The sequence below is a fragment of the Calonectris borealis genome, chromosome 28 (assembly GCF_964195595.1).
Source record: "Calonectris borealis chromosome 28, bCalBor7.hap1.2, whole genome shotgun sequence".
Lineage (NCBI taxonomy): Eukaryota > Metazoa > Chordata > Aves > Procellariiformes > Procellariidae > Calonectris > Calonectris borealis.
Genome location: NC_134339.1, coordinates 5,465,982 through 5,484,354, shown reverse-complemented (window position 1 = coordinate 5,484,354; position 18,373 = coordinate 5,465,982). Strand labels below are relative to the sequence as shown.

General features: G+C 41.2%; 1 protein-coding gene across 6 annotated transcripts in view; it reads left to right on the top strand.

The window, feature by feature from the left end:
* Window positions 1-18,373, top strand: part of ARHGEF18 (Rho/Rac guanine nucleotide exchange factor 18) — a 59,954-nt gene that overhangs the window by 19,339 nt on the left and 22,242 nt on the right. For 3 of the 6 annotated variants that reach the window (XM_075175695.1, XM_075175697.1, XM_075175696.1), the window contains exons 11-20: window positions 7,312-7,379; window positions 8,945-9,008; window positions 12,358-12,502; window positions 13,313-13,425; window positions 13,587-13,727; window positions 14,198-14,448; window positions 15,179-15,304; window positions 16,553-16,670; window positions 17,092-17,340; window positions 18,184-18,260. In XM_075175695.1, coding sequence (XP_075031796.1) covers window positions 7,312-7,379; window positions 8,945-9,008; window positions 12,358-12,502; window positions 13,313-13,425; window positions 13,587-13,727; window positions 14,198-14,448; window positions 15,179-15,304; window positions 16,553-16,670; window positions 17,092-17,340; window positions 18,184-18,260 — 1,352 coding nt within the window. Of the gene's footprint in view, window positions 1-1,007; window positions 1,081-7,311; window positions 7,380-8,944; window positions 9,009-12,357; window positions 12,503-13,312; window positions 13,426-13,586; window positions 13,728-14,197; window positions 14,449-15,178; window positions 15,305-16,552; window positions 16,671-17,091; window positions 17,341-18,183; window positions 18,261-18,373 lie in introns of those variants that run through there. The other 3 variants (XM_075175698.1, XM_075175699.1, XM_075175700.1) reach the window with 2 other exon arrangements.

Sequence of the window (18,373 nt, the reverse complement as noted above, 5' to 3'; positions counted from 1 at the left end):
GAGATCTTCTAATTTTTCCTCCCGGTACAAACTACTTCAGCGGCCCGGTGTTATACTAGGTCAAACCTTATTGGTGCCAGGGAAAAGGTGTTTTTTCCAGCAAGCAATTTAGTTATACAAGTCAGTGCCTGAATCTGCTGATAGTGAAGGTAATTCCCCTTTGCTTTAGCCGTTTGTTTGCACAGGGGTCATTGGTGAAGGCGCGGGTAGGCACACGCAGTCGCAAGGTGGATAAGGAAGCCAGCGCTGGGCACCCCAACCTCCCCTTGGCAGGAGCGGCCGTAAACACTTCAGTGCATTTTGAATGGCAAATCCCACCAGGCTTCTAATAACGAATTACGTATTTAGAGTAAGTCCCGGGCGCCGCGCAAACAGATGAACTACCACGTTAAAGCTGTCACTCGGGATGCTACATCCCATCCGTTAAGGGCCTGTTTGGTCTTTGTTCCCGCCGCAGCCAGGCGCTGATGGAAGGCAGGCCCCCGTGGTGCGGGATGTTTACATCTGCCGGCTGGGGCAGGGGGGAGGCCGCAGCGGTTCTGGGGCTCGGGGCGGGCGGCCTGGGACCCTCGGCAGGGAGAGGCCTGGTGGCTCTTGACTCCGACCGCCTCGAGCTGAGGAGAAAGCGCGGGCCGGGGGCGGCCGTGCCCTCCCTGAGGGGAACGCGCGGGCCGGGGGCGGCCGTGCCCTCCCTGAGGGGGAAGGGCGGGCCGGCGGTGGCCGTGCCCTCCCTGAGGGGGAAGCGCGGGCCGGGGGCGGCCGTGCCCTCCCTGAGGGGGAAGCGCGGGCCGGCGGTGGCCGTGCCCTCCCTGAGGGGGAAGGGGGGGCTGCGGGTGGCCGTGCCCTCCCTGAGGGGGAAGCGCGGGCCGGCGGTGGCCGTGCCCTCCCTGAGGGGGAAGGGGGGGCTGCGGGTGGCCGTGCCCTCCCTGAGGGGCACGGGACCCTCCCCTCGACCCGTCCGTGGCGCGCAGGCGCGCACCCTCGTCGCCTTTTTGCTTCCGGGACACGGGGGCGTTTCCTGTTGCTGTGGCGGCGGCTCCCGGGACCGAGAGTGCAACCGGCGGCTCCCCGGGGAGTCCGGTAAGAGACCGGGGTGTCAGCGCGCCCGCCGGCGCCCCGAGCCTCGGCCCCCGGCTCCCCGCGGTGCCACCTCCTCCCGGCCTTAGCGAGCCCTCCCGGTACCGGGAGCCCCCCCTCCCCAGGGCAATGGGAGGCCGCGGCCCGGTGACCGGCCGCCCCCGCTCCCTGTGGCGGGGCAGCGCCGCTCCCGGCGCTTCGCAGTGCCCGCGGTGAGGGGATTTTCAGCGGGGAGCTGTGGGGGGAGCCTGCCCGCCGGCCGCTGCCGCCTAGCAACGTCCCGCAGCGGGCAGTTACACAACGCCGGCCTCCGCCGGCGGCGCGGAGGAGAGCCGGAGTTTGGCCGTGGCAGCGGGTTTATCTTCCCTTTCGTGACAAATCCGGCAGGGTTTATAGCCGTCCCAACGTTAGCAGCTCCAGGCGTAACCTGGGGGACAGGTCGTAGCTTGCGAAGATCCAGTCTTTGTCTTTTAGGGGGTAAAGAGGGAGATAAAATATTACTGTGTGCGTTAGGGAGGTGAGCTGGTGTAGCCTGACGTGAAACTGGTTCACTTTGTGCCACAGCTTGAGTCTGAGCATCCTTATGCTTGTGATAATGAAATCCTGCGTCTTGTCTTCTCGGTTGCTTGCACACGTAGTACTAGTGCTGGGGGAAAAGCAGTGAGGAAAGTCCGGGATGTACATAGAAAGACCTTAAATGTGTTAGGAAAAAAAATGGTGAAAACTTTTCCTTACTCACAATTGTGATGACTGACCCATTTTAAATATTCCACAGCCCTGGCGTATTAGGGAGAGGAGCGGGAGATAGTATCAGATTGTAGGCTTAGCTTGTATGTGCTGGAAAGAAAACCCTGGTAGGAGCGGTGATGGATTTTGGAGGAGGTGCGGGGGAAGCAGGGAGTGATTCAAACAGAAATAGCTTTCTGAATGTTTCTGGTACTGTATTTGGTTTTGCTGCTCTAATAAATAAGCAAAATTTCTGAATACTGTTCGAACATTTTGTGCTGTGGTTTTGTTACTGTAGTATCTGTGTGTCTTCTATGTAAAACCAAGAGAAGAAATGGCTGCTTCGCAGTTCCTTCTTTCTCCCATCTTAAGAGAGAGTTTTGTAGGTGGCTTTTTTATTTGGCACTTTTTTTTTTAATTTATAAAGTTATAAGGTAATAATTAGTTTCTCTTTGGTATGGTAAAAAAAATAAACCCATGAAGTATGGCTCTCAAACAGGAGCCATCAGACATTGTGTGTTGTAGTTCCACCTAATGTTTACCTAGGAAATATTTTAAATACCTTTTATGATTGTCATAGTTGCTGCTTCAGTCCTGTAGTGTTCCCGTAGAATGGGGGAAGGGTTCAGCGTGCGAGAATTGAATTGGTACTCATATTTCTTTTAGGATAATATGCTAATTTTACTTTGCATTGTTTAAAAAAAGAAACATCAGTTGTTCATTTGTTCTGGCTTGGGTTTCTGTGTTTAAAGAAAACCCCAAGCCCGCCAGAACTTGCAGTGTTGGGAATGACACAACGCCACCCCCCCCAATCCGTCTATCTGGTATTTTGACAATAAAACCAGATACAGTGAGAAAGTAATTATAGATTGGTTTTGGAGACAAAGAGGAGTGCTTTAACAGGGAAGCTGAAACTTGATAATTTAGTGCTCTTGCTCTCTCGCGTGGACTGTCGCTAGTTCAGAACGTGAAGTATCTCATCACCCTGCATCCTTCCAGTTTTTGGTTTCTGCCTCTACGCAATTAGGCGAGTTAGCAAAACAAGTAAACACCGGTCACCAAAGCCACTAGGACAAAGTTAAATCTGTTCGGAGTTCCTGAAGATACCTGACCTGGATTTACCAAATACAGAAACTTCTTCATGTTCCAGTGAAACTCTTCCTCTTTCCTGAGGAGATTTATCACAAAGTCACTCTGCTTTTTCTGGAATGCTGTAGTTGTTTGAACTGTTTTGCAGTCATCGTGTTGTGTATCTTTATGTATAAATTCAGATTTTATATTCTATATTAATCATTCACATGCAAGTTGTTCAGAACTAAAAGTTTTGATTGTCAGTTCAAGAGGAATTACCTTGCATGGTAAGGGTGAGGAAAGAGGGAAGAGATTCTCCTTGATCCCTGAAGCATCGGACATTTGAAAACAGAAGAACTATTAATTTCACGAGAAAACTATTTTGTCCACAGCTTTTGTCCAGCTCTCTTCTGCTGGTTGGATTTAATAAATGGTGGATATATCCTCAGCATTAAAATAGTGCTTGAACTCCTTGTATCATTAGAATCACTGTTATAAGGTGTCCCTGTGTGAACTTAGCTGTTTTAAAATTGTGTTGTGTTCTGGTTTTGTTTTTGTTTTTGTTTTTTTTTAATCTGCCATTTAAAAAATGCCAAAAAGCCATGTGCGTGAGGAAAAAAGTCAGGAGTTCGATTTTTGATTAATCACAGCATATCTGACTGTTAGTTGTAGTTGTTTGCAAATGACCTTTCAAGAGTTATTTTATTGGGCAGTACCGTTCCAGACCAAAGGTCAGGGTCATAATACTCATAATATCTGGTGAGTCATAGGTTTGTCCTGGAATCCAATTCTGGAAGTCATTTATAGGACATTGCCAGTGTCTGATCCACTGGAAGGTATTACAGCTGGGGGAGAAAATGTATTCGCCTGCCCTTTTTCAGCTAGGTTCATTGCCCTCTTGCAGACTGTGAATCAGGGTTGTGCTTTTGGGCATTGTAACGTGTTGTCCAATAAAATGCTCTTAAGTTGTAAATTGGTTTCTGTGAGCTTTTCGGAAAGCATCTCATTAATAAGGGAAGGCTTTTTATTATACCAGATATTAATTTTATTATCCTCAATTGTGACTAGGATCTTTTATGATGTTTATGAGCCTCTTGGTCTTAAATATTTCTTTGCTCGATGAGGCCCCTGTTTCAGTCTATCAATGAGCAATAGGCCATCGCTGGCCCTAGCCCATGCAAAATGCTTCAGAGGCAGTGACAGTCCCCGTAGTAAGCAGATGTGGGATAACGTGATGCTCACGAAATTCTCAGTCTTAATTCCAAAACCATTGATTTAAGCCCAGAAACAACCATGGTGGGTTTGCTTCGTTCCCTGTGCTATGTGTGGTGTCGATTGCTGTTGCATCTTTAGCTCTAGCAGTGGTGATCCTGTCCCCATTCAGTCGAGGGAACCCAAATCCTTGTGCCTTCTAGGTGTGTAGGCAGTTTAACTGGTGTTCTCAACACTAGTCAGAGCTACAGCCCTTCTGCATAGTCTGTGTAGAAATAAAATCCTTTGGAGGATCTGGTTTCCCCTGCCAAATTCACCTTCCTGCAGTTCCAGTGAGTGATTGAGGGAGGAGAAGACAGGGGAAAGGGAGGGAAGAGCCTGGGTGGCAGTCCTCTGAGTTTTTAGTTCTGTCTGTCTCGGGAATACCTTCTGTGCCTCTCCAGTTTGAGAAGAGCTTGCCGACATAACTATCCATTTCATTTTTGTACCTTCCCAAATTATTGATCTGAATAAAACTGAATGCTACCAGTTACTGATGGTACATGCAAAAATACTTTTCTTTGTGAATTTTGAATTTATCAATGCTCCTTTTCTTTGTCTGGTCTCTGTGTGGGTTGGGTTTTTTTTCCCACTTATGATAAAGAGGAAAAAACTCTACCATCTGTGTTTTCTAAGGTTAGATATCTATTATTTCTATACACCTATAATGACCCTTCATATTCATCTCTGCTCTTAAATATCAGTCTCAGTTTGTGCAGGTTCCTGTCACATCTTCACTGTCCTCTGTCCCTCGTTCTTCTCTTTGCTGTTTTCTTGACCCCTGCAGTTCAGAGAGGCTGTCCAGAAGAATAAAGAATGCAAAGAGATCTTACATGCAGAAAAAGGAAATCAAATTCACTAGTATTTGAATGCTTGTTCTCATCCTTAATTGGAGTGTTCAGCACTGTGTGCAAAAGTGTGTTGAATAGAGAAAGCTGGAGCATATTTTATAAAATTAAGGTTGCTTATAAAATAGTCTGATTCTTCTGTCAGTTTTCAAAATTCTCTTCTATTATGTGGGCAAAAATAATGCCACTTGGAAATTGTTAAGTTAATTGCATTTCCAATAGTCTCTTAGAGGATCAAGTCCTTGGATTCACCCGCAGTTTTCTGAGACTTTTCCTGTTTTCTAGTATATTCTCTCCTGTTGTGTCAAGAGTGTTTCAGCAGCATAGGAAATAACACACAGCACTATTAGATGTATCAACTGATTAAGTGATAAATATCTACCAAGAGTGATACAAGCTGTTATCTTTAACAGAGCGAGTGCATGGTTTTAAAATTGAAATCTCTTTTTAAGTTGATATCCCTTTTACAGCTTAACAAGGTACCCAAGCTTTTGAAGTAGAATTGATCCTACTAATCATTAATAGGAAAAAAATTACCGAATGTAATCACTGAAGATATGTAAATGTCAGGTAATATGAATGTCTAGTTAAAGTTTGATAAAATGTTTATAGATGACTATATTACACAATTCTAGATGAATGAAGTGGATTTCAAGAGCAGGGGCGATGTCGCGGGGCCGCGTGGCAGGGCAATGGCTGTATGAGCACTTCCCTCCATCGGTGTGCCAGTTCTGCCCTGAAGGGAACCTGTCTGTAAGCTAGACTCGAATCCAACCCAGCCTGACGTCATGGAGAATTTTTTTTTCTCTTTCCTTTTGTGTGGTGATTTTTGTCCTACACTTTGCTCCTTTGTCTTGGGAGGAAAGGGGTTTCCATTGGCAACTAGTTGTTTGTTGTTGTGGAACGTCTTTTAACAAGCTCTCCATTTTCTGGTGATAGGTGGAGGCCTTATCAATGCTAAAATAGCTAATATATTTGTTATCCTTTACATAGTTTTAGCAAGTGAATAATTTTGATACATTTTTATCATACGTTTGCAGAGGCACGGACATTTGAAATTGGATATAGTGCCTTTTGTTTTGTTGCATGGGGTACGGTATTGGTAGAAATATCACAAATAAGAGAGAAGTTATGGGAGGTGATTGTTTTTGTGGAAATTTTTTGTGTGGCAGGCACTCAAAGTGCCCTTCTACTCTTACTATTCTGCTCTTATTTCTCACACCTGTGGAAGCTGCGTAACGTAAGCATCTTTTGGGTCTGTGCCCTCAGTCTTTCTCTCAGTCTTGTTTTTATATCTTTATTAATTTATTTGTTTAAGGCCAAGTAAGCATTTTGCTCCTGTTCTCAGAGTATTACTGTAATTATGGAAAACACTTAAAAGTGAGCATTTCTCTATGTTAGCCAGGAGCCTTAAAGCAGATCACCAGTCTTGGCGCCAGGCGTGAGCGATAGTTCTGTTTGGATGAAGAGACCTTAAATAGTTTTTCCTCTGTGCTTTAAACATAAACAGGATTTTCTCTAGCAGATATGGTGTTCTTCTTCCCTTTTATTTCTCTTTTAACAGGCATGCCTGAAATATATGGGAAGAAACAAATCCTGGTTTCCTTTACTGTCTGAGTTGCTGCTGTCCTGCTTCTGCTTTTGATGAAGGATCTTATTTTGTAGATGGGCAGAAAGACTGCAGAAAATATTTGACACTACCAATTGTCATCCTGTTTTCTCAAGCAGTAGTTATTATAAGGAAAAAAAGAGATTGGATTTTAGTATACTATTAACGGTTTTATGCCTTTTGGGTGAGAGAGGGCTGCTTTAGTTCCTTTATCTGGAAACAGTTCCTCTGTGAAGCTAGAAAAGTGGTAATGCTCTGTTGGTGGTAATACTCTGATGATTCTGTGGTGCATTTTGAACTTTACTGTACTTACTTCAGCTCCTACTAATACTCTATGCAGAAAGGCACCTATTCCTATAGAGCCAAATAAATTGCTGCCTTCTTGAATGGTATCAATTTTGAATTGTGAGACATGGAAATAACCTTTGCAAGTATGAGGAAAGCAGTGCTCTGGTTGAGTGGAGATTAGGCAGAATACTGTTAGTGCATTCAATAGTGTCTCTTTGTGCTTGCATGTGTGAATTGCATTATCAATGATTCTGAGTCTTACTGAAAAAGCTTGAGTATTTGGTGTAAAATCAAGAACAGAACATGCACAACAAGGATGCTCGCTGAAACACCTGAGCTTACTCTGCATCTCTTCCAAAATTAACATCTTTTATGTGTCACTCTTCCTTTCCCTAGATGGGAATGACAAGAATAAGACTTTTGTGTGTGTGTGTGTTTCAGATTGTGCAGTGAATGTCCATAAGAACTGCAAGAGTTTACTGGCTGAATGCAGCAGCATCAGACCCAAGGTGGGTTTTAAAAGTTGTTGTTCTTCTATAATAACAGTCCTTGACACAGTAAGTTTAATTTAGCGCGAGTGTTTTAATTTACGTCAGTACAGAATCTTGCCCTACATCTTCAAGACATTGAATAGTTATTAACTTGTCATTATAGTAATTTATAACAATGTATGTAGGGAAAATAAAATGAAACGTTTTATTCCTGTACTGAAAATTACTTACCATTGCTTGTGTCTGTCAGAACTGTGACTAACTCTTATAAGAATGCTCAAACCCATCACTTTTTTTGGGAACATAATTGAATTATGTGGTACCTCTGAATTTTATGCCACTGTATTTTAATAGGTTGTGCCATCTCAAAGCTGATGGAAGAGTGTGAGGGGCGGAGGAGGATTTGGTTATAGGAGTTGTGTATTATTTATAAGCTGGGCAATGCAGAATAAGTGATTTCATTTTTGAACTGTGATGAACTTTATACCTTGCTAAGCTGTTTATTTTTTATCTGTGTCACCGTGGTGCCTGTGATTGCATGTAAGGTCACAGGTTGGTTTCAGATAGCTGTCTATCTGTTGTTTTATTCTGGTATTGGTTTTGAAAATCATTTCCTCCTCCTTATAACTGATTATACTTGAGAGAGTTTCAGTTTGTTTTAACCTGCAAGTGTTGATGATTTCCAGGACTCATAGCAGATTGGGGGGTACTATGAGGGGGAAAAGAAAGCAGAACAGCTCAAACCTGGGCACTTAGAGGTTAGAGGAAGTGTTTTCAGCCGTTGGTGATTTAGAATGTAACTCTCTTGAACGCAGAAATGTTCTTGTGGGGTTTTTGATACATACTTTTAAACTTCTCGAGGCATTGTGCATTTTCCTTTTAAACCTAAAAATTCACTTGCTCTGATGCTTTCGTTTCCACTCTTTACCATCTCCCAAACTTTCATGGTTGAATCAGCCCTTACAAACCACTCCTGAAGAGAGCAAAGAGCACAAAATGATATGGGGAATGAAGTCAGAAATGAGATCCTCAAAGTGAAGCGAGACTCCCAAAAAGCCATTTGTTACAGACTGTATTACTTTTTTAATTTCTTTGCATCTTAGATAAATTGTATCTCAATGAATTGTAATATCCTAGTGTTGTAAGAATGAGAAAGTTGTACAGATTACCAAAGATGTAATTTTCAATGGGCAGTCTGAATTTTGGTTGAAACTGGCTGGGTTAGTTTAGTTAGTATTGCTGTAAACTAAACAGCAGCAAAGTGTAGGTGAAGACTGTCTACATAAAGGGTTTGCTTTCATTTAGTAAATGATTTATGATCATAGCGTTAATTCAGCTGTAACTTCATTTTTGGTTCTATTTCAGTTTGGTTTGTACTTGATGGGATTTTTATACAAAGTGTTAATGTCTATATGCCATTCTTCTGGAATGTGAAAAAATCAAAACTGTTACTGTGTCAGATCTTTTATACTTTCAGTATACAACTTCACTTACAGTTAGTGCTATATGATAGGAAAAATGTGATTCGTTTTGGACTGAAAGTTTGGTCTGTATGTGTAAGAATATTGTATTTTTTCCTATAGCAGAAAGATTTGCAGCACAGACCTTCTGGATCTCCACAAAGTTCACCCCAGTGCATTTCCCCAGGTTTGTACTAAAGAATGATTTCTGTGCTCAAGGCTTATCTGTTCGATTGTATTTTTTTCTTTAATATGTTTTAAAGGCTATACACAACGTGTTATTGAAGTATAGAAAAGGTCTCTTTTAATAAGATGGCTTCATTTTTTTTTCTATTGGGAATGGCTTAGAGGCTCCTAGCAATCTCCTGTGTGTTTTTATCTTTTTATCTTTTTATTTTTCTTTATACCTTCTTGCTGTGTAACCTCAAAATATCATGGTGAAAAGGGATCAATAAGTTAGTTTTTCATTGATTGCCTATTCTCTGGCCTCTGAAAAGACTAGAACTGTGAACTTTGTTTTACATCAGATTTTCATAATTGTCTATTTAAAACTTGCCTGCAGCTAGTGGTTGCTAGAAATCTCTAAGACAAGCTAGCGCTAACGGTCTGAACATAAATCTTTGTTGAAACAAAGTGGGAAAAGGGATCTGGGAGAAAAAAAAAACAAGAAGAAAGAATAGCTCTGTTGCAGCATAGGCTTTGAAATAGCTTTTGGTACTGGAAAAGACCATTGCAGCCGCAGGTATATGATTTAAATGGCATTTTAATTTGCAGATCTTATGAGGTCTGCATTAAGAGAACAGGCTTCTTGGCTGTCAGATGATTGACCGTGACTAGAGCAGAGTTATTTTCTGCCTTGCAGTTGTTCCGTTTGGTTACTTTGATGGCTGTAAGAAACACAATTGACATGAATGTCCGAGTATTACTATGTGTGTTTCATATGTTTTTGTTAGGTATCGTTTGACTTGCATTGCAAGGTGTACTTCTTTATGAAACGATTCTTACCAAGAGGTAATGCAAAGGGAATAATTGTTACAAGAAAAGTGGCTGTTTGCATTACCAAGAATGGTTTTGTGCATTAGGGGAAAGTGCAGAGGCTAAAATAGGAAACAATAAGGAATAATGAAAATAGGAAAAGTTGGCTGTAGGGCTTCTCGTTGAAACAGCTCTGTGGTATACAGTCTGGTCTGGTGTGATAGGTTAACAGTGATCGATACGGACTCTCAGCAGTGTGCAGACAGTGCTAATTGAACTCAGAAAATGGCTTTTTGTTGGTGCAGACTCTGCTAGGCAGCCAGTACTTATTTTCCATAGTCAAAAGCAGAAGCTGGAAGTTAAGAGAACAGCTAATAGCATGGGCATTGTATGTCTTTACCCACAGTAGAACACTGCAGACTGCAGTGCCCAGCAAAAAAAGCCAAAGGTATTGTGTTGACATAGGACGAGAGGAAATGGCCTCAAGTTGTGCCAGAGGATGTTTAGATTGGATATTAGGAAAAATTTCTTCACCAAAAGGCTTGTCAAGCATTGGAACAGGCTGCCCAGGGAAGCAGTTGAGTCGCCATTCCTGGAGGTATTTAAAAGACATGTAGACATGGTGCTTAGGGACATGGTTTAGTGGTGGACTTGCAGTGCTAGGTAAACGGTTGGACTTGATGATCTTAAAGGTCTATTCCAACCTAAATGATTCTATGATAAAAGAGAAATACATTTCAAGAAAGGTACAAACCATGTTGGTTGTGTCCCCCATCCCTCTCCTCATGTTTTGCCTCTGGAGATTTTTAGATTTGGCCTACCATTGTGAAACAGAACTTTATGTTCTTGGCTTGTGGAGCATAGAAAGAGATCTTGGTGGCTGATGATTTCAATACTTCCCCAAATGGAAACAGGAGGGCATTTATTATTAAGCCTTTGTTTAAGAAATCCGCCTTTACAAATCTTGCTAATATCTCCTTAGTCTCCTCTTTCAGGACAATAGGCTTGGAGCTCATCACTTGGAGATGATGGAAGAGTTTACCGTTTGTTGTAGACTGAGACTGTGCTGTGTGTGTAGCCAGGAGATTTCAAACCCAAAGAGGTATCGGGAAAGGTATTTCCAGCAGGAAAAGATGCCGTGGTATAATTTCATTGGCATAATAAATGTCATTGATGAAACCTCCCCTGCAGCCCTCATACAATTCTAGTCAACTGTTTCAAGGAAGATGAAATGAGAGACAAGCAGATGTAGAGTATGGGATATCAAGAAATGTGGAAAAACCTGTTTTTTGAGAAGAAACATGAATATCTTGATTTAGCTATGTTTGGTTGAACAAGGCAGAAGTGGAGGGAGAGATGATTGTTAGTTGAGGTATACCGAGGAGTGCAGACTAAAAAAGGGGAACTTTTGGGCATGGGTAGACACCACTGTTTTTACAAAAAAAGTTGTAAATTGGCAACGCATAAACCTTGGCTGGGAACGGAGGCCCTCTTGAACTACTACAACAGCATGGTCCTGAAGCAGCCTCCCAGACGCAGTACTGGAAAAGGAGTTTGGTCTGGGTGCAAGACAAAGCTTCCTTGCAATGGCAGAGTCCTGGGTTCAAGGATCCATGAGATCTCTTCCACTCCCATGTCCTTAAAAGCACTTTGAAAAAAGGGCGGCTGCAGACCTTGTCAGTGATAAGTTTTAAAGATTGTCTGGCTGATTCCTCATTTTTGACTTCCCTGAAGTTCCTTTTTTAAAAGGACGTATTTTGTCTCCTGTTCCTTATCATTCATTACAGACATTAGTGCTAAATAATTGTATCCATTTTTTATAAGTCTATTACAGGCTTCCATGTATTGTGTAATAGTGATTAAAGTTTTAAATATCTTTCCAGTTCACAGTCTGTCTAGATTTTAAAAGCATTAAAAAGCTGCAGTATTAAAATTAAATTTAGCTCTGGTATCTATTACGTTCAGTGTGTGTGCATGCAGATATAAATCACTGTGTAGCAATAAGCATTGCAAAGAACTTGTGGTTTTTATGTGATCTCAGATTTTTCTTGTTTGCCATGAAATGTTCTGTGCCCTTATACGGTAGAGTGTGAATAATTGTGTGTAGGTTCTGGTGTTTTACTAAAGGAGAAGATACTTTGCAATTTCCACACTAAATGGGCACAGTAGGGACCAATTTCCTGCACTTCAGACCTGCTGATTTAGCCAATACAGTAAGTTAAGTGGCAGCTTTACATTTCTAGAAGGATCACAGGTAGTATAAAAACAGTGCATCTCTGGGGCCACTTTACTGTGCCAAGTCTGAGGGCAGCCGGTAGTGAGCATGGGGAATACAAATTCAAAAAGCAGCGGCAGAAGCAATACAATTCCAGCTCATCCTGAGCTGTCTTTTTGTGGTTCCTTTTCAAGAAAATGGAATGAGAATGTTTTTTTGGACAATGAGCTCTTGACATCCAAGATCCTGTCTGTTCTCCGTCCGCATTCAGAGAGAGGTTTGAGAGCAGGCGATCTGCAGTGTACGCCTCATTTTCTGAGTACCAATTCGATTTTTGCCTCTCTAGCCGCCTCTTTGAAGGAGCAGCCCCGAAGTCTTCTCCTGGGACCGGATGGCACCCCAGTACTATCACGGAATCTCGGCATGACTATCGCCCAAAGAGGAAATTCTCAGTCTTCATTGAATTCTGCTGGAGCTGTTAATAAATTTGGGTAAGTAACTGCTTCTCTTCTAATTTACTAGCTTCTGCTCCCCCCCCACCCCAATGTGAAAAGAAAAACAGTTACAGAACTAAAGCAAGAACTCACATTGGCTTTCAACCTCAAAAGAGATTTATTGAGCTTTTAATGCTGAAATTCATTTCCCTGAACAGTAAGCTTTTTTTTTTTGTTTAAATCACCTTGTCTTTAGTCCCTCTGTACTGTGTCATAAAAGATATCATATAAAATAGGGCAGTATTTGAGTATCTCTGCCTAGATTATGGTTTTCATGGGTGTGTTTGTCTTCAGACTTGTGGAAATTCAGTAACCTCTTCTGAGTTCAGTTATTCTAGGTTGTGCTAGTTCTGACTAGTGTAGCACACAGCAGTGTTTTAAATAGCAGGATACCTTGATTAAAATAGTAGATGAATTCAAAACTATTTGCTGTTTTAAGTAGTTGTTTACTTTTTATGTGCCACAGTTACACTCCCTTCTCAGTGAAAGTGCCCTTTGTAACTCTGAACTGGCTGTGGCTTGTCACCAGGTGCTGTCTTTTAAAATGTCATACCAGAAGTTACATACTTGCTCATGCTGCTCTAATTAAAACTGTAATATTTCAGTGATGGAGTTGCTAAATTGATTTGACTGTTTAAAGTTGGAGTGCAACGATAGCTTTTTATGTATTTATTTTAAGTTAATTGCACTATAGTTTAGGAAAGGTGCTTGTTAAAGTAGTTGGATTTTTTTTTTTTTGGTCAAGCAACTTAAAAAAATGTTAATGTTCTGTTTTGGTCCCTTGGTCTAATTTCTTTGGCCATTTAGACTAATTTCAGGAGACATGGATGAAGGGGATTCAGGCTTTATAAAATTTAAGCAGACTTCAGATGATGTTGTCTCGCTTGCACCTTCAACAGCAGACTCCATTTTTCTGGAAGGTATGGAATTTCTGAGCTTTTCAGGAATTTTATGCAATTTCTTACGTGGTCTTAAAGCAGCACTGAGATGTTTTTACTCTTGTTGTTGTTAATGATGGTAATGAGGGATATGGTGGGAAACAATTTAATAATAATTGAAATTGAATGTGCTTTTGGTCTAGATGCATATTCTGTATCCCTCCGAAGTGAAATAGAAACAGATGCTCATGAGTTTGAGGCAGAGTCTTGGAGTGTTGCAGTGGAACAGTCTTACGCAAAAAGGCAAAAGAAAGACGTTATAAAAAGGCAAGATGTCATTTATGGTAAGACTATTTGTTATTCTTACAACTTTTTCTATTTCATAGTGCCGCTGTTTTGAAACAAAGCAGAAACCATTTTTATTGGCTCCCATTTTGACTTGTGCATGAAAACTAAAATTGAGTGAAGATTTTCAAGCCTGTTGTCTGTCCTAGTGTGCATAAGTCCTCCTATTAATGATTTTAAGCAACCTATAGTTTTCACTATGCCTGTGTATGCAGCAAAGCCCAGCTATACAATTAGGGAATAGCTCAACTGCAACTGGCAGATGTCGTTAAATAAGCAGGGTCAGTCACTATTTCGTTGGGAGATTAAACAGGGCAAATTCAGGAGCTTCACATCAGTGATGCAAAGATTGTGGTGAAGAAGAAGGTGATGCAAAAGATGGTGGCTTTCGGAGCCTGCTCTTTTACATCTCACTGGTCACTGCACAGTGTATAAATGACTTTTGATTTTTTTGTTTCCCCTTGCCCAGAACTAATGCAGACTGAAATGCACCATGTTAGGACACTGAAAATAATGCTGAAGGTATACTCCAAAGCCATGAGAGAGGAACTGCAGTTCCCAAATGCAGTCATCAACAAGCTCTTCCCCTGTGTGGATGAGCTGCTGGAGATGCATGGGCAATTTCTGCTCCAATTAAAGGAGCGACGAAAGGAATCCTTGGAAGAAGGCAGTGACCGAAATTATATAATCCAGAACATTGGAGACCTCTTGGTAAAACAGGTGTGAATTAAATTCTACCGATGTTGTTGACACTACTAAATTTCTAAAAAGCTAACTGTAAGGTTAAAGTGACGTTATGTAAAGATTGATTTAATACTGGGTTTAAGATTATCTTCCCAGCGCAATGTGTGAGCACGACTCCCAGGAATATATCTGGTCACAAATAATATGAAATGTTCATTAAATGTTCTTTGGGTATGTGCATATGCATGTTGTGGGATATGCGACTGCAAATGGTTTGGTTCTATTTTTCATCTGTAAAGTAAAGCAGCATATTCCTGGTGTCCACCCCAAACATGGCTCTCCTGCATTTGATGCCGAGCTTCTTGGTTCTGACCTTTGAAAAATGCAGTAAAGATCCTTTGAACTCATTACAGCTTTAACACCCATTCTGGTATGGAGTGGATGCAACAATTTCTTTCATGTATTGTGACCATTTTTTGCCCTTCACCTTTTACAGTCCTCAGTCTTTTTAAGTACAGAGGCCCAGAAATCCTTTTTAAAATTCTCATAATGACAAACATCATTTAATATTTGGTTATCTTGTGGTATTCCAAGCTCTCAGATGCCACACTGCATAAATCTCTCATTTCTGGTACAGAAGAAATTGAAATCTTGAAGAAATGTCTCAGAAATCAGTTACCATAAAACCATGTTAAACCTGGGTCTTGCAGTGGAGGTAGGTTTACTCTTAATGATTCATGTCTTTCATTCTTATATTTCCAATCAGTTTTCGGGTGAAAATGGGGAGAGAATGAAAGAAAAATACGGTGTGTTCTGTTGTGGACACAATGAAGCTGTCAGTCACTATAAAGACCTGCTCCAAAGCAATAAGAAGTTCCAAAACTTAATAAAGGTAAACAACAACCAGAAGTCTTCCATTCTGACTGTGCAAAATATACTTGACTGCTTTAGGTTTTATTTTGTACTTGAAGATCTCTTAAATTTGAATGAGCAGGGTTAGAGGCATATTCTCGTTATTTGATGGGTTGTTAGCTTCTTGTATTTTAGACCTTTTGAGCGGTTTGGACACAAAGCCACAATTAGCAAGTGTTAAATTTGAGGCAGGCTCTTGAGAGCACCTAGGATTGGGGAATAGAATATTTGTTCCGTTCATGGCTCTATCACTGACTGCCCTGCTGTATGGCCATCTTTGTAAATTGGCTTGATAATAAATTAAATCAGTGATAAATGCTGTTGATGAACTACTATAGGAAAAGCAGGCACTCTTAGTCAAGTTTTGCCCACTACGTCATCTTTCCAAAACCAGAAGATTGGCTCCAGGGTGGTTTGTTTATCTGCTGTATGCTGTAATGTGCAATTAATAGGAAGGGCTGAAATGACGGCCAAAGTGGAAGCCCGTAACTTGAATCTCAGATGGCGTTGCACAGTCCTAAGTATTCTCATTTTCCAGTCATCAGTAAGTGATACTGTGTGAACCTTCCAACATAGCTCTATACATATAGCTCTTCTTAACTAGGTGTCTTTAAAAGTGAGAACCCTTTACTTTCAAGGAACTAAATAAGTGACCAGAGTTTAAAAATATGGAGCCTCAGTCCTCGTAAAGAAGGATCTTGGTACTGTATTCTGCTGTCAGGATTGTTCTGTACCTGCAGTCAAACTAACTAGTGGGATTCTGACACTTTGCAGTCTTCTCTTTCTAAACAGAAATCTGTTTCTGTAGCTCAGCCTACTGGTGAACATACAGTGGTAAAATAAACACTTAGTTTTGGGCTGTTAGGTGGTTGGGTCTGGTTTTAAAAATATAGTACTTTTTTATGTATTTAAGGACTGATCCTATTATAAAAGGCAATCAGTTAGCAAATAGGCAGTCAAACAGTTCAGATTTGGAACTTTCTCTGCTTGGCTCCAGATTTAGTTAACAGTAGTTGAAAATAATACCTAAAATATTTTCCAGTAATAAAAGTAATTTTTTTAATGTTATCAGGAGTTTTGCTTTAGTAAAAGAGTGCAGCTAATTTTGTGGCGCTATGCCTAATTGTACAAAAATGTTTTGAGACAGAAAACGTGTGAATGGAGAGGCGAGGGAGTTAGAAGAGCAAAATATGTGCAATGGATGTGATGAGTCTGTCTTGTTTTCTAGAAAATCAGCAACTGTTCCATTGTGAGGAGACTTGGTGTTCAGGAGTGTATCCTTCTAGTTACACAGCGCATTACCAAATATCCAGTCTTGGTGGAACGCATTATTCAGAATACGGAAGGTGGGTTGTTTAATCTTCCCTGGAAGCCTCACAGTTGTCTGCTGATCCTTTTTCTCCCATGTTTTCCATGTTCTTTCCTCAGACAAGGAGGGATAGGCTGGTACTGCCTTATACCTGCTTTCTCACTTCTTTGTTAGCTGAAGATGCTGTTCGAGATGCAGATCCAGATCAGTATCACCTCATCAGAGGGTCAAGAGCAGTGTTCAGTTTCAAGTCTGCAGCTACAAAACCATAGTAGTTAAGCCTGTCAGTTCATTAGAGATTTAGAGCTTTAGGATATTTTATTTTATTTTTAAACTTAAGCTCTTAGGAAATACTGTTAGATGTTCAGTATAGAACCTTCATGTTAAAATATGTTTGGGTGGCTCATATCTTGCATTCCAGAGTTGAAAATGTGACTGGCTGCTATCTTTTCTCCTAGCTGGAACTAGAGATTATGAAGAGTTGACCCAGGCCCTTAGTTTAATTAAGGACACAATCACTCATGTAGATGCCATGGTAAATGAGTGTGAGAAGGGGCAGCGCCTTAAAGAGATTATGCATAAAATGGAGCTAAAATCATCTGGGAAATGCAAGAATGGGCTTTTCTTCCGGAAGGATGACATGGGACAGAGGCGGCTTCTACTGGATGGGATGCTGTACTGGAAAGCTGCATCAGGGCGACTCAAAGGTAAAGGACCAGGAAGGGAGAAAAGTACAACTAGGAAACAAGATTTTTTTTTTTTTTTTTCCCTTTCAGTAACTGTTTATTACTGATCGATTGAGTATAAAATAAGATGACAATAACCTGCTTGTTTAATAGGATATTGGAGGAAATAGCACTTGTTCTATTCTTGGCTTGTCCAATAAGCATCTCTATAATGGTGCGTGATAAGTTCCTTATGCTGTTTGCTTATTATCTGTCTGATCTGCTTTCCAATTCAAGAGGGAGGTCTTTAGATAGATGACAAAGCTTTGAGTCATACTGACTTAGTCTCCTGTGGAAAGGCATTATCTTGTGCGAGCTCTGGTTTGCACTTTGAAAAATTGTGTCGTATCAACCCCTTGACACTTTCATTCTGCATAACGTCTGTTTTGCCAGAAAATCAAAACAGTGTCCACCAGTGAATATTTTAACAGCTTCATTGCTCAAGTGTTCGAGGAGAAGCTTCAACGGCACATAAAATGCAGCCAAGAGTAGGTGGTACTGTGAACGTCTGCAGTTCCAGAAGAATCTGCTGTTGAGGGAGACACGTTCCCTCGTGAGTGTTTGAGTCGATGTGTAGGATGCCTGTGTAGGTGTTTTCAAGCTTTAAAACAGTTCTATTTGTATTGTGCTGGTTCTGCACAACTGCAAGCTGTCTGTGGACAACCCAAGTGGAAGGCAGTAGCAGCCCCAATATTGCGAATGTTGATGTGCTATTCCCTGACCCACAGGAAATTTAAATCAAATGATTTTTGAGTCTGGACTAGTCTTTCTGCTTTAAAATCTGCTTTCTTTTTTTTCTTTTTTTTTTCTCTGTTGTGACTGTAGATATTCTGGCAGTCCTGTTAACTGATGTACTGTTGCTCTTACAAGAAAAGGACCAAAAATACACATTTGCGTCAGTGGTAGGTATTGTTCTCCTTATTTAATACATTCACTTAGAGTATTTATGAAAGTGACAGTAACTACAGAAGAAATACAGTTAGAGGTGTTAGATACTCGTTATGTAGGTTCAGAA